The sequence below is a fragment of the Homalodisca vitripennis genome, unplaced genomic scaffold, assembly GCF_021130785.1.
Source record: "Homalodisca vitripennis isolate AUS2020 unplaced genomic scaffold, UT_GWSS_2.1 ScUCBcl_5020;HRSCAF=11525, whole genome shotgun sequence".
Taxonomy (NCBI): domain Eukaryota; kingdom Metazoa; phylum Arthropoda; class Insecta; order Hemiptera; family Cicadellidae; genus Homalodisca; species Homalodisca vitripennis.
In genome coordinates, this window is record NW_025781159.1 from 62,395 (window position 1) to 78,992 (window position 16,598).

General features: G+C 36.2%; 1 protein-coding gene across 1 annotated transcript; it reads right to left on the reverse strand.

Moving 5' to 3' along the window:
- Positions 1-240: 240 nt before the first annotated feature.
- On the reverse strand, positions 241-16,132 carry LOC124373201 (mitochondrial import inner membrane translocase subunit Tim13-A-like). The gene is made up of 3 exons (XM_046831601.1): positions 15,901-16,132; positions 3,102-3,170; positions 241-688 (listed from the first exon to the last, which is right to left on the reverse strand). The coding sequence occupies exons 1-3, from the start codon at positions 16,006-16,008 to the stop codon at positions 590-592; spliced, it is 276 nt and encodes a 91-aa protein (XP_046687557.1). The 5' UTR covers positions 16,009-16,132; the 3' UTR covers positions 241-589.
- Positions 16,133-16,598: the final 466 nt, after the last annotated feature.

Here is a 16,598-nt window from a genome sequence, read left to right on the forward strand (position 1 = left end):
AGTAAAGTTTTTTAATTTAGGTTTTTTATCTATATCCTCGAAAAAATAAATCATGAAGAGACATCAGTAGTTTACAAGTCGTTCATGCCTATATATAATATATTTATATATATTATATATATAGATATTTATAATGCTATATTTCTGTTTAGGTTGGTTAAAGTCCAATTTTAACATTTTATAAATTGTAATTAAATATAATTGGGAATTTTCAAGAGGCAATATAAATTAGATATCTCAAATTTTTGTATTTGATTTACTAGAAAATTTTATATTTCTATACACAGTAAGCATTCAGCACTGGTAAGTAACCAAAACCAGCAACATAAAACACTTTTCACTTTTTGTCTTATCAACTTATAATTTTGAATACATGTTGTTTCGACTAAGGGAAAGTCAACAACATAAATTTAACATTAATTGCTCCAATACATTCAGTTCAACTTGTTTCCCATACAACATTATAGTGGATTTTCTACACCACAGACTGGTAGGAATAAGCTTTCACTTAGGATTTTCCAAATTCCATACAACACTGTTACTATAAATTAAGAAATGTACTGTCCGACTAAATAACACTTATTAACTATCAGTTCCGAGCTCTTTCCCGTTCTATTCTGTTACTGTATGCTCTGGAGACTGTGTTCCAAGAGTCCATGTATCGGTCCATGCACATTGCTACACATTTCTGAAACAAATAAAGAATTTTAGGAGACTAAGTTGATTAAGGATGATTAGAAATAACATTTTCTAATAACATAAACAATAATAAATTGGAACAAAAATTTATACCAACTCAACTTATGCTAGAAATTTAAATTTTTTTACAAAACAGGTTTAGCCTACAGATGTAAAGTTTTGCATGCAAGTTCAGTCAAGTCTGTTTTGCAACATGTGAAGAACAAGAGTAAAAGACTGGTTAAAAGCTATGGTTCTGTGTTAAGGAATAAAATTGATAACATAACTGTACCATGCGAGTATAATTTAGAGCTTTTTTTTGCCCACTTCATCTTATTTGTTATAGTACACAAGCAATCAAATATTGACACAATTAATATGCCATTAGAAAGGTAAAGAGTTGCTGAACACAGCACTGGTTTTTGTATTTTTCTATGACAGCAGAGTAATTTTAAAATAACATTGATGTTTTCTCCTTTGCAGTAAAAGTAGTTCCACTCCATTTTTTGTTATACATAATTTATAAAACACATATACACAACAAGATTTTTGGGTGAATTATTTGGTACCAGAAAGCAAAAATAAATTTGTGGCCCTGACACACCAAAAAGTATACTATACTTCTAATAGCTAATTTATTTGCAAGTTTTTGGATACAACATCCTTTTATATCTGACCTCCGATTTAAGCACGACATCCCACTTTGGTCCATTATGTTTGTTATATATATGACTAACTTTGTGACCCTTAGGTCATTAAAATATTTTACAAAACCTAAAAACTTTATTACAATAACTGCTTTTATAAGGTAAGTGTCCCTCTTTTTTAGAAACGCATTATACAAATTTTGATTTCTACTAACCATAAAAATCAAAACCTTAGGTTTTTGTCAAATTATTTCTTATAGTATTCATTAGTTTATTGTGAATAAAATGATACCACATAAATATAGTTAGATTTACATTTTTTAACAATTTACAATTTATAAAATTTTAAAAATTGCAAAAAAGTTCATATATGAAGGTATGTCCTAAAACCTTTAGTTTTCCGTCTATCTGTCTGTATGTGTTTTTTATAAACAAAATTATATTTTTTGAATCAGTTAAGATAAAAATTATGAAACTGGTAAATTGAGAACTGTATTAACCTATCGTTGACCTTTTTAAAAATAAAATACTAACAAAATCCTTTAACCTGTTTCAAAATGGTGTTTGTTTAAAATATTTAAGGTCAAATACCAAAAAAATATAGTTATTTCTAAAACATGCATAGGATACACACTATTTAGTAACTTTTATACCAATTCCAACGATACCTTTTTCTAAGAATTCCATCAATGCATATAAGCGAGCATGATCACTTTATAGGTATGCTTACAAAAGCTGGGAGCAGCTAAGATTTTGTCTTTTGATAGGCATCATCTGTTTTAAATAGATTATACAAACTTTACAAGATCCCAACTATTTTAAAATTGTTATGACAATTCCAATGGTACTTTTACCAATGAAATCCGTCAACCCATAAGCGAGCACGGCCACTATACGCTTGCACAAGCAGGGAGCACCAAACAAGTCCCAGTTGACAGATATAAGATGTTTGTTGCTCCTGGTTTGTGCAAGCGTATCTTAGGATTGCTAACGATCAGCAATATCCCATGGATTGGCTCCATCATCATACTCGATGTTGGCTGTTTGCGTAAATGAATCTTCATGCAAAATTTATAGTCTATAGGTCAATAGTTTATCCTCGAAATATTGGATGGATACATTGACTGAAGGGAAATTTTTCAGCCCCTCGAATGATAGGCTTCGCTAAATCTCTGAAACAAGTTCACAGCTATTGGACTTTAACAAGAATTGTATATAATGGGCCAAAACAATATCTTACAGATAATACACTAGGTAACTCTAGACTATTACCCAGCAGGGATCACTTCTGGCTGGTTTATACCTTCCAGTTCAACCTACCACTGGGCACAGCACAAAACAATATGTCACTTCAATTTGAGCAACCTTATGGATGTCCAGGAGCGGCACATCACTAACCGCATATGTCGAGATTCTGGGGTTGGTTGGTGGGGTTTGTTCCCTAACCTCAGAGGTTCTTGTTAACCTCAACAAGGGTGTGCCACCCCCTGCCTATTTTGACTGGAGAGGCTGGTTAGAGCTGACCTCCCCTTCTTCCAGGGGGACATTACTTTGAGATGTAGTGCCCTAATTCTTCCTCATGGATCTCGATAGGAGGCGGCCCCTACTCCCTAACCTTACCCATCCTGAATATCCTGTGACTCCGGAAGCAGCGGAAAGGTTCTTATAGGACTAAGTGCAATAAAAAAAAAACTGTAGACTATGGAACTTTGTAAAACTTCAAAGTTTCCAGGCTAAATCCTATGTTTGTAGTTAAAACTCAGATTAACATCTTACTTGTTCAGAGGTGCTTAATGAAGTTCCGGGAGTTTGTACACACTTTCTAAAACACTTCTCAGTCATTTTCTGAAACATATTTAACGAACGGTTTAACAAATAACAAGACTCAAAATAAGTTATGAAATTAAATATCATTTTTTTTTTTTTTAACGAGATGTTAGGATGTTATCAAAGGTACCATCAAGTTCATTAATCGATTTCACAATAATTTCACTTATATACAACCTATTTTCATTTAAAACACCACAGACGCACAACTGCAAATAATTGGTGCTACAAACAATATTAACCACATGTATTAATCAGGGAGGAGGAGGTTTCATATTTAGCTTTGTACTCAAGATCACATTTCCCTCAAAACACTTCCATCAACTTGTGTTATAAAGGTTCATGGAAAAAATGCATGCTCGCGCACGCACGCACGCACACGCACGCACATGCACACACACACACACACACACACACACACACACACAACAGTAAATTACCTACTACTGAAGTTAAACTCATACTAGAGTTTCTGTTTCACAAATATACTTGCATTTTGTTGCAAATTATTTTGGCTTTAATTTGTAAACTAATTACAATGTTATATGGCAACATTCAGCAGGCCTACAAAATTTAAAAATATCTGAAAAACTGGACTTGCTGGCTTTTGACACTTGTCAGAATTACTTGGGGGCAGTGGTGTAGTGGGGCCGGAGCGGCGCTCCGGCACAGCTTTAAGAAGCGGAGCGTCGCTCCGGCATAGCATCTAGAGCCGGAGCTGTGTACTGGAGCGCCACCCGCCTGTAAAAAGTGGTAGGCGGGTGACGAGTCGCTGGATAATAAAAAGGCCAGAACAAACCCACATCATTTATATGTCCGTTGAGTGGTATCAAGGTAGTTGTAGGCACTGTGCAATAGACAACTCTTGTAACTCGCAACTCGTCCATCTCCTACTAACTGCAGGGTGTGTATACTTACACAGACATGTCGAGACATGTTATTCGCGTTCCCGGTCTCTATGTTGTTATGAGTGCTTGTATTAAGATGTTATCGTAGCTGAAAGTCTTAGTCGTAGTGGTTGAGTTCAAACAGCATACCGTATATACTGTTAGTTTTGTTTGAGTTGAGTCGTCTATAATACATTTGTGAAAGCCTATTACTAATTTTTAAATTATCAGTTTGTGAATTTTGTGAAGTGATGGAACCAAAACCTAAAAAAAATGTATGACTTCATTTTTAGTGCCCCTAATATGACTGACTCTAATCCAGTTCCTGGAACATCAAATCCAAAAGCTAAAATTAAAATAAGTAACCTCGCTGAGCCTGAGCCTAATGAAAAGGAAGTTCGAGAAGATGACCACCCCCCCCCCCCCCACAGAACACATTGGCCTGAAATTTGGACAGAAGATATGTGGGAGATAAAGAAGGCGGCTTTTCCTTGGATAGACTCAAAGGAAGGTAAATTAGGCTGTAAAATTTGTTTTGAAGTCGGTAATTTGGGAGCCTACAAAAAAGAACATGTTTCGCTTTCTTATGAGTGGCGTTCGTACAAAGTTTGTTTTTATGGCTCAAATAGAACAAATCAATTCATATCTTTGAGGAAAAAAATTATTGAACATAAACCGTTGAAATCTCACCAAATCGCTCAAACAATTATTGACAAATCAAACAAAACACTCGATGCCACAAGTAATTGATCAAATGAATCAAGCTCAGCTCGATTCAACTAAGGCTGTGTTTAGATCGGCGTATTTTATTGCTCAAAACGACCGTCCATACAGCGACCATTTCGGATTGCTTGAGCTATAAAAACTGAATGGGGTAGATGTCGGCGTAGGCCTTCATTCAAGGTATAGCGCGATCGAAATAATAGATCATATTTCAAAGGAAATGAAAATGCGCATTTTGAATCAAGTAAAGGAAATTTCTGGAAAACTGTCAATAATCATTGATGAATCCACAAGCATTAGTTCTAAATTTGTCCTCATTGTATATTTAAAATGTGAAATTAGCAAGGATAAACCACCAAGTACTTTATTTTTGGACTTAGTCGAGCTTTCTGATCAAAAAGCTGAGACAGTTTTTCACAGTGTTCTCCAGTGCCTTGAAGGATATGGTTTTAATGGCGAGTACTTAAAACAAAACTTGGTTTCCTTTACAAGCGACGCTACGGGGCGAACGCCATGTTGGGAAAGCACTCAGGTGTAGCAAGGAGATTTTTATATGTTTACCCTAATATTATCATATGGCATTGTATGAATCACAGACTGGAACTGGCTATTGGGGATGCCATAAGTGAAGTAGCCGGGGTTAACCATTTCCAGTCATTCATGGATAAACTGTATTCATTGTACAGCACATCTCCAAAGAATAAGCCAGAGTTAAAAGAATGTGCACAGGAGCTCGATATTGAAATGTATAAAATCGGAAGAATTGTAAGCACGAGGTGGGTAGCAAGCAGTTTTCGTACTGTTTCAGCCGTGTGGTTTGGTTATCAAGCCTTAGCCAGCTACTTCTCTAAAGCAATGGATGATCCTGAGAGAACATCCACTGATAGATGCAAATATAATTGTTTATTGAAGAAGCTGACTTCCCATAAGTTTTTGTTAAACTTAGCATTTATGTATGACATTCTTGCTGAATTGGCTTTGTTGTCTGAAAGTCTGGAAAACAGAAGCACGTCCCCTGTATTTGCAGACAAACTGATTCATAGATCAATCAGATTCTGGAATCTTTGAAAGAAAAACCTGGGACAAGACAAGAGTTCTGGAGGTACAAGTCGCCATGAGGGAAGGCTGTTTTGCTTCTGTAAAGTTAAATGAAAACCCTAAAACCGTATAATTTAATGGTGAGCAGTTGATTTCTAGTGTAATCAGCAACTTAAAGAAGAGAATGTTTACCGCTAGCTTAGGCGAAGAAATTGTCAAGAGCGAGGAGTTTGTAGAGCAACTAAAAGTTTTGGAACTCGAATACTGGCCTACTGATATTCAACCTGGGTTTGGCCAAACTCAAGTGGAGCAGCTATGCAAACGCTTCAAGTTGAACATCAACAGAGCTGTGACTGCTTACAGGGATTACTTGGACAACAGCAGGCGAGTACCTGATGGACTGCAAGATCTTATAAACTGCATTAAAATAATACCCTGTAGTTCCGCTGACTGTGAAAGAGGGTTCAGCAGTATGAATAACATCCTCACACCATTAAGGAACTCATTGACAATAAGTTATGTCTCAGCCCTACTGCTTTTTAAAACTCCAAGGTCCCCCGCTCCGCAGATGGAAGCCTGACCCCTATGTCATGACATGGCTAAGAAGACATCGTTCAGCAGAGCTGACACTCAAACAAGAATAGCAGAACCTCCAAAGAAAGGAAATGGGAATGGAAAAGGAGAGGAATTTTGGGACATACTTTAGAGGTCATCGCACAATATTCATGTTCGTGTTACCGTTGAAAATATGTAAAAATATTACTTTTACAATATTTAATAGTTTTTACAATGCATTTTTACAGTATTCTTTTTCAGGCTACTATAATGTATTAGCACGACATCACAGTAATTTTTCAAAGTATGTCTAAAATCATAGCTTATCTGTGTGTCATTACAAATTGTGTTAGCCTAGTTTACGAAATAAAATGTCCTTTATTAATAATCAAAAAGATTTGTATTGCTATACCCAGCAACTCGCCGCTCCCACGGTGTAAGTATAATATATTTATATTACAGTTTTCACCATGAAATTACTACTGGTATAAAGTATATTTAATAATGAACCAGAATATATAACATTTATTACAATCGCTCTAGTTTAAGTGGGTAAAACGACAGTTTAAGTGGAAGTCTGCAAATGTAACGCCGCCGTCGGAACGCCAAGCTGACGACACGTGCCCGACATAGGCGAGGGGGGCGGGGGGAATCTGCGCGGTAGCACACCTATTATACTTACACCATGGTCGCTCCGGCACAGCTAAATTCGGCACTACACCACTGCTTGGGGGCCAACTAAATCAGCTTCTGGCACTCAAAGGGTTAAAGGGACACATATCCTTCGATGCCATCCCACATTGCTAGCAGAAAGAGAAAAACATACCTCGAGATTATGTTAGCGCTTCAATCTCGACTTAACTACATACAACGATTAATCAAATAGGGTACCTAAGTATTTATACCTATCTATAATATGTATTATGGTTTGACCACCTCACAAAGGATGATATGGTGTGCACCATATGCTAGTGATAACCTGTGGACTCGTAAAAGGACAGGTGTCAAGTGCCTTTAAAGCTACCTGCTGTCTGATCATATTTGATATTCTGCACCTTTCAAGTTTCCTCTATATGAGGCGTTTGGTGCATGGTTCAATTGCCATGACTTCTGCTTAGAAAACCATGGGGTACTTTGGTATTATCCAGACACCACTATTTTTGAAAAGTTTTCCTTACCGGATACCTAAAAAAACTACATTATTAGAAAGAACAAACTTTATTTGACTAACTGTGAAAAGTACATGTCATTATGACAATCTGTTCTTGTTTTATGCCTACCAAAAGGAAGCAATCTCTGCAAGAATAAGGCCAATTGCTGCTATTTATGTTACTACGTGACATAACTTAAGTAGGTAAAAACATACTGTATTCATATTATAAATATAAAAAGTTAATGAGTCCTCACGTACCCTAAGCTTGAATTTGGGTAATATCTCGATGGATGTTTTTCTTTCTTCCCCAGAAGTGCAGGAGCGCTGAAGCCCACACTAATGACAAATGGCATTTCCATACGGTACTTACCCAACCTCAGATAATGTGCCAGATCATCCGTGTTCAGACATCAGAAGGTTTTCTATATATTTCCTTACTTAAGAGGTGAATGTGATAGCAATATCAAATTTAAATAATGAAAGATATAAAAAAAAACTTTCTCGGAAAAGGGAGATCGTTTCTTGGGTTAGGTGGTAAGCCCATTAGGTACCTTTAGTTTGGCTACATTCCATTCAAAAATCAATAAAACATGTGGGACTTTTAAACATTTAACAAACGGCCAACCATAGGTTTACCAATTATTTTTCTTTCTTCAAAGAAATTGAGCTCTTAAACTATATTAGCCTAGAAACAATGTGCACTGCAGGGTTCCATACACCTGTTACAGTTAAATATGTATAACATTTTGGTATCAAAGCCAGACAAGCCAATCAAAATTTCAACGTTAATAATGTATTCAGCTCATCCTCCTGAAAAAAAAAAAAAAATATATATATATATGAAATGAAAATGAAATGAAATGAAATGAAAATTCTCTTTATTTTTTCAGGCGAAGTTAGGACTACATAGTCCTTTCTTACACTTAACCTGATTATTAGTATATGTAAGTACAAGCCATTTGTAATCTTCAAAATAAAAACAAATCTCTTAACAAAAACAAAATTGCACTCTTAAATTTATACTGTGTATAAAATTAATACTTGATTACAAAAATAATATTGATGATACTTTTAAACAAAAATTTAGTCAAAATATACAATATTACAATATTAAAAACATTATATTTTTATTAAACATTATTTACTTACACTCACACATTCATTCATTCTGTCTGCAACAAATCATGACTAGCAATCCTCGGGCACCACGGCCGCGGACATCCGCTGCAAAAGATACAACTTAACAGCCGAAGCAAAACCGATCCCGGCTCTCCAGGATTTTAAAGGATCTGGAAGAGAATTCCACAAACGGCAAGCAGACACTACAAATGATTTATTAAAGACAGTCGTTCTGTGGTGGGGGGATTCGCAACGTCGACGAGCCAGTGCGGGTGTTCCTTACGCCTTCTTCAATAGCAATGAAACTTAAAATCGTTTGTAAAGTATTTTGGAAACCCGGTTTTAAGGATAGAAAAAAGTAAAATTAGGATTCGGAAAGCTCTTAGATCTTGCAATTTTTAACGTTGACATTAGTACATTAATAAGGTGAGATATGCTCATCTCGCTTTAAATTAAACAAAAATCTTAAACAATAATTTTGGATTTTCTGCAATCTATTATTCAAAACCACAGTCATGTCATTAACCACGGCACAACAGTAGAGGAAGTGGGGAAATACGAGTGATTTAATTAGTAAAAGCTTTTATGTGGTGCGGTAGAAATCGTTGCATTCTTTTCAGCGTATGCACTGCTGCAAATACCTTTTTACAGGTATCTACAACGTAGTCGGTCCAGTCCAGCGTTTTCGTAATTGTCAATCCCAAACTTCTGACACTACTACAGTATGCTACAGCCTCTCCGTTTACCATATTTCACGTACATTGTTAAAGTCAATTGTATTCAAAAGTCTAAAATGCCCAATTATTATGGGTTTAGTTTTGTCCGAGTTGAGTTTCAGTCCGTGCTTTTCAGTCCAAAGTACAATCTGTTGAATGTCCAAGTTAATGTTTTCAATAGTTTGGTTAATGTTACTAACACTGCAGTGAGCATATATCTGTAAGTCATCAGCATAAGAGTGAAACTTCGTTATGTGTCAGTACCTTGCTTATATCGTTAACATATAGTGGAAAAAAGTAAAGGGCCAAGAATGGATCCTTGTGGAACACCACACGTAACAGGCTTCCAGTCAGATCTAATGTCATCAACCATAACACACTGCTGTCTTCCACCTAGATAAGATCCCATCCATGTAAGAACCTCGGTGGAAAATCCTATATGTCTCAATTTTTCTACTAATAAAGTGTGATTAACAGTATCGAAAGCTTTAGAATAGTCAAACTGTACTAATACAGTGCACTGCCTTTGATCCATGGCAAACCGGGATGTCATCTGTAATTCTCATAACGCAGTTTCTGTACTGTGATACTGTCGAAATCCAGGACTGATAAATGTTAAGAATATTTTGCGATTGTAGAAATTGAGTAATTTGACAATGCACTATTCGTTCAAGACCTTTAGATAAAGCAGGCAAGATGCTGATAGGCCTGTAGTCTTGCGGAAAAGCAGGTGATGGGATCTTGTTTAGTGGACGGATTTGGGCAATCTTCCATATATCAGGGAAAATACCAGTTCGCAAAGATTCATTTAAAAATTAAAGTAAGAGATGGAAGTATAGCGAACAAGACACGTTTCACCAGTCGAATTGATATGTCATCAGCACCCAGTTGCATTGGTACTGATTCTGTTGATTACATGCAGGACATCCAACTGCATCACTGGCTTAAATTTGAATAGAGGATATGCATGCTCCGTGGGGGGCAGACTTTGTAATTGGTTGATGTAATTTTGCAGAGCAACATTATTATTTGGTCGAGAAATTAATAGAAAGTAATCATTTAAATCATTCAAGGGAACTTGGACTGGGACTGAAGAGGGCTGCTTGCCAAAGCCCAGCTTTTTCACATTACGCCACATGATCGTTGAAGACTGTTTCTTATTAGCAAATAACGTGTTGATGTATCTCAATCTAGAATTTCGAAGGCTCTGCTTAAACCCTGTTTCGGAGTCGGGCGATACTGATCCATGGCCACCGCATCACAGTCCTCCTGGCTTTCCGATAGACTGCGTCTCGTTGAGCCATTAAATTTAAAATGTCTTGAGTGAGCCAAGGCACTGGGCGCCTTTTATTCACTCGTTTTTTAACAATTGGAGCATGCTTGTTGAAGAGTGACAGAATCAATGAGTTTAATGTGGCAACCATTTCATTAACGGTCGACTGAGTTTCTACAGAGTGCCATGGTGCTTGAAGTACATCTTCTAGGAAGACATCCTCATTCAAAACGCCTAAAAATCCCTATATTTCAAGAATCTTTCAAAAGGCTTAGGCGTTTTATAGGAAAGCACACAGAAAATAAGATCGTGTTTTGAAAACTGCAGGGATTGGAAGTTGCCCTTTGTGAACAATATCATTAAGATCGCTAACTGCTATAATGTCTAATAGGGTTGTGGGATTCAGCAGTGTGGTGTTTGTAGCGTCCAGTGGTACAAATAGTCATGTTGCAACAATTAAACATAGTAGTCAGTTGTTTGTAATCATTTGTTCTGTGTTTTCATGAGTAAATCAGTGTTCATGTCACCCATGATTAGGACACGACTGTAGCACGGCATCAGGCGCAATAGAACATCCTCAAAGTCAGTCAGATGTCCAATCTTAGGAGGGGGCGGGTAACAAACTCCCAGAAGTAGGGCATCTGAACCAGACAATCCAATTTCTAAGAACAGATATTCAGGTCTAGCCGAGTACTCCTGAGGTGAAGCATCCAGTAATTTAACCCTTAAGTTTGTTTGGTGTATACCGCAACACCTCCACCCCCTTTATTGATTCTGTCGTTTCTGTGGAGAACGTATCCACTTATTGATACCTCACTACTGGGAATTACTCGGCTTTAGCCATGACTCTGATATTTAAAATAATGTCAAAAGTTTGCTGCCGAAATATAGCACTGATATTCATCCACGTGCCCCCTCAATGACTGAGCATTAATATGGGGCAGCTTTTAGTTGTTTGGGATAAGGGGGACAGTTCATGTAGCAGGACTTGAGCGGTATCAGGCGGAGGAGAGGATGGGGGAGGTAGGAGAAGCCGGGTCGGAGTCACTGTCAGCCGCGGACATCCCCACAGCTGAGCCGCGACCGCCGCGCGCCGCCCCGCCACCAGACCACGCTGCTACAGACACACATACACACACATTCATACAATCCTTTCATTTCAACACAATACATCAATATGAAAAAAATAAACAAATATTCCATATTAGATGCGAAAGAGAACGAAATACACACAGCCTTGCACTCCATAGATAATACTAATAAATATATTACAGTGGTAACTAAAATAAAGTAGGAGAGAGAGAGAAAAAATAATTGATAACTGATAAGTTGAAATACATGTATAAATGGTATTTAAATAATAAACTTTTTAACAGAAACAAAATACTACTTGTTAAACATGAATAAATCAATAATTACGTATATTGTATACAACATAGATAAAACTCAAAATTCCTACAAATAATATTATATTGTTGTCCTAAAACTAATTATACACACATATACAAACTCACTACTAAATTACTAAATTTAAAACGTACTGCATACAACCTCGCAAGAACATGGTACATGTATGCCCGCAATATATATATACAATGCCTGCTAAATACAATCCTGTACCCAAACACACAAATACACACACACAGCTCTACGCCACACATACAATTCAAGAAAAAATATTCACTCATTTTTAAGACATTAGACATAAGACATTAATCTACTATATTAAATCATTACATTTAGAATTCAATTTATGTCGTTATGGAGATGAGGAGAAAGGGATAAACACTAATTGTCCAATGACCATGTAGCCGAGCCCCTTTTCTTCTCAGAGGTTATCAGTTTACGCGGCCGTCTATGGTCCAGACATTTTCGCGCCCCATGCTTGGCGATCGCCTGCTGGAGCAGCTCTCGCCGATGGAGCGTCAAGTCCTCCCTAACTGTCACTGGAGTCCCCTTCAACTTCTTCTTGTTATTGAAGACCTCCCTCCGTACACGGTAGCTGACAAACCTGACGATGATGGGCCGTGGTTTCGCGCCGGGCCGCGGTCATCAGGCCGGCGAGCAGCTCCGACGCGGTGGGAGCGATCTATGTCGGCCAGGCTAACACTGGACTCCCAACCTCTCGGTAAATAATTTTACCATCATCTCATCTGTTGTCCTCTCCCTGTTCCTCCTTCACGCCAAACACCCTCAAGTTGTCGCGCGCTGATACTGTTCGAGCTCATCAGCCCTCTGAGCCCAACCCCGATTTACAAGTGACAGCTGTTGTCTAAGTCCCGCCACCTCTGCCTTTAATAATTCTATTTCTGCCAGCGCATTTTGGACGGTGGCGTTGAGTTGAGAGTGGCAGACACTGTCTCAGAGACCTGAGTCGCCACGAGCTGGACAATACGCGCAACAACGCTGTCGTCTGATAAGGCAACCCGGGACGGCAGCTATTGTGGAGGCCTGCCCTGCTATCTGGGCTATCTGATAAGGCCGGGTCAGACACAGCTCGCTGGGCAGGTGGCTTGACCTTGGACCCTGCTCCACTGCCACTACGCGTCTTGACAGGCGAATGGTTAACTGACATTTTTAAACTTTATCAAGTAATTAATATCAATTGATAAGTAAGTTCACACTATTGTCTTACCCTTACACACCCAAAGGTCGACACAACCACTTAGTCAAAAGTCCAACAAACTCTAATAACTTTTTACCACTAAAATTTAATAATTTAAGCGGAGCACAAACGAAGCACGTGTGTAGGCTACTCTATCATGATCTTATCTAACTATATATATATAGTTTTAGAGAGTGGAAATCAGAAATAAAGTTTTTTTTTAATAATTGAAATGTAAATATAAATTTGTGGTATTTGTGTACTTTACTTCTTATTATCTATGATTTCAGTGTTATCTGCTCCCGATAAGTAACATGAATCGTCTCGTCCAGTACCATTTACTGTCTCCTCGATGGTGTCTATTTCTATTACACAATCACAGCTTTACTCTAATACAATAATTAGTTTTGGTAGTTATTTATGTGTTTGATTGCGGATTAGGTGAGCAGTTTAAAATATTGGGAAATCAATTAATTCCTTTCTAATTGGTCATCAGGTTTTTTCAGAGTGAGAATATAAGTTCGATGTGTAATCACTTGTTATTTTAAAATAAAGTAAAGCTATTTTTATGTGATCGGAAGGTACCACGTGGTATGTAAGTATATACAAAGTTATGGTTACATTAGTTTTGTTTATTAATAATTAAATTTATGTTTGTTTTGTACACCATTTATTGGTTTGTTGACAGTTTAATTCAATTTGCACGCATTATTTTCAAATTTATTTTGATCAACACTGTAAAGGAGATTAGCGTTATTAACCTATTGATATCATCCTTCTCAACAAAACAATATAAGGTTTAATAGTATTAAAATAATAAATAATGAATTTGACAACATTCAGAATGGAACTACTTTTCTTACAAGATTGTAGGAAGTTATGGTTAGGTGAATTTAAAATATTTATGTGTTTTCAAGTTATGTTTCCTATAAAGCAGTAATGCCCGGAAGCTTTCGTGATCAAATTAAGAATTTTATTTTATACTGATAGGTACTACCTCCAGAGATGTTTTTCATATGTCGCCATCAGCACAAGGTAGCGTTGATGGCAAGAGGCACTATCAGGCTGATATGAACTTTTATTCTTAGAAGGTTTTAAATTAACAAAAATAACTGATATTTGGGTCAAATTCCCCTGATTTCAACATTATTGTTATTTTAATACCCAAAGATGACATAACGGCTGACCAAGAGAAGGTTGACTTATGATCATAACAAGACCACGTGACAAGTGATCGATAATATTAAATCATCAATTAGAACAATTTAAATGCTGTCAGACATGTTTGTATACCCTGTTAAGTAATTTTAACTGCCCAAACTTAGTATAAAGACAGTTTTATTATTTTATATAATATAGAATGTATATATTTCTTTGACATACCAAGTAAAATTATAGCTTCACTATAATACAATCTTAAAAGTCTATACGTAATTCAGTTCTACATTATTGTTCCAAAGTAACACGCTATTGTTCCTTAACAAGCTTTTTACGTGATCTGAGCTTCAATTTGGGTACTATCTTGAGGGATGGTTTTCTTGTATCTTCAGAAGTAAGGAGTGAAGCCGAAGTTCGCATTGATGACCAGGGGCATTTCTGATCCGTTTTTTCCCGGCTTCAGATTATGTCCCAGAACGTCCAACGTCAGATCACATTGTAAGATTTAGGATGTTATCTAAGTTTGGGAAAATACCAATAAAAATACCCCTAGCCACTCCACACTGGTGGCAAAAAAATTAAAAACATCCTTTAGAGATAAAACACAAATTCAAGCTCAGATCAAATAAGTGCTTGTGAAAGTTATGTTTTAAATTTGGTACTAATAACCTGTTTACGATAACCTAATCTAAACCTACTTGTATTGCATAATAACACTGCATAGTGTAGCAATATTTCCATTGCTAATATGTCTCATTGCTTACACGAAATGGCCTGGTCTGTTACTGTCTACTGAGTAACCCAAAACAAAAAAAATCATTATGAGAACAAATAAAACATGAGACAAACAATACATATAAACAAACATTATGAGAACAAATTTTTCAGCCCATCTGTTTCCTGAAACAACAGTATCCCGATAAATTACCACTGAATTACCTGTTTCTGATACTAATACTACAGATTTGTAATAGCAGCAAGTGCAGCAGTTATGCACACGTTTTATTTGTGTCAGACACGTTTATCCTTCAAAATAATAAAAAGTAATGGTAACTGTTTTCTTTGTTATATTTTATAAATTCATAGGCTATCCTAGAATGTTGTTTTATTCACTAAAACATTATTACTTTTTATACTGTAATTATAAATACAACATAATTAAAATATAACATAATTTGGTATAAGTAGTTGTTGCGAGGATTCATTACTCATGAATATTGATGATTCAATATTATTGATCACTCGAGTGTTAAACGTTTATTATACTGCAGCCCAACCCTGCCATTTACTTCACAATTACCAGGGTAATAATGTATGTTCTTCCCTGCACCTTCTTCAGATTTACCAGTTTTGAAAGTTCATTGTCACAAGACCTACTAGAGTTATAACATGAGCCAACTGAAAAAGTGAACAATCAACAAAGACTAAAATGATTAAGAATATCCTTTCATTTGAATTCAAAATTACTGAAAGTAAATTTTTTTAATCTTGTACAGGTTATTTTAGGTTAGAATAACTCACCGTTAACAGCTCTTGGGCATTGGCTACAGCAATTTGTTGTTTTACTTGTTCCATAAGTTCATCCTTCTGAGTGTTTGTTAGTGAACTTAGACCAGAAAGAGAATCCATTTTTCTTTACTGAATGCTACAAATTAAAACGATTCTCAAACACCGCACCAATACCTAACGTGTGTTTATCAACTTTCTGTAAGTGATGGGGATTATGAAATGAATGAAGGAATTAACTTTACTGGTTTTTTTTTATATTTCAGGCAAAGTACTATAAGCGAACCCATTTTTTTATATCGATTAGTATAATCATCGACACACACTCGCGTGTGTGTGTGTGTATATATATATATATATATATATATATATATATATATATATATGGGGTTCCTAGCGCACTTTTGCAGCCGACAGAAAATCAATAGAAAATACTGTTTAAAGGACAATAAACGAATCTGCAAATCACGAATGAAAAATTAACCAAATCTGTAGCTGTTTGCTTCTACTTTCTTAAGCAGTTTTAATGTCTATTACTAATGTTGTTAAATCTCCTTAGAATCAATGTCAAATCTTCGAAATCTTAATCTTTATTCTACAAAGTTAATCGTAACACTTTCTTTGTCTTTTATTATTTTTTTACCCGTAACAATCAAGTGTAATTTATCATTTTTATTCAATTCTTTAATCTTTTTTCATCCAAAACATTCAAA

Bases quoted from the DNA above. Each gene is read 5' to 3' on its own strand.
- LOC124373201 (XM_046831601.1), bottom strand. From the start codon at position 16,008: ATGGATTCTCTTTCTGGTCTAAGTTCACTAACAAACACTCAGAAGGAT. The intron at 3,171-15,900 runs GTGAGTTATTCT...AATATGTTTCAG, and splicing joins ATGCCCAAGAGCTGTTAACG to AAAATGACTGAGAAGTGTTT. The intron at 689-3,101 runs GTAAGATGTTAA...TATTTGTTTCAG, and splicing joins CATTAAGCACCTCTGAACAA to AAATGTGTAGCAATGTGCAT.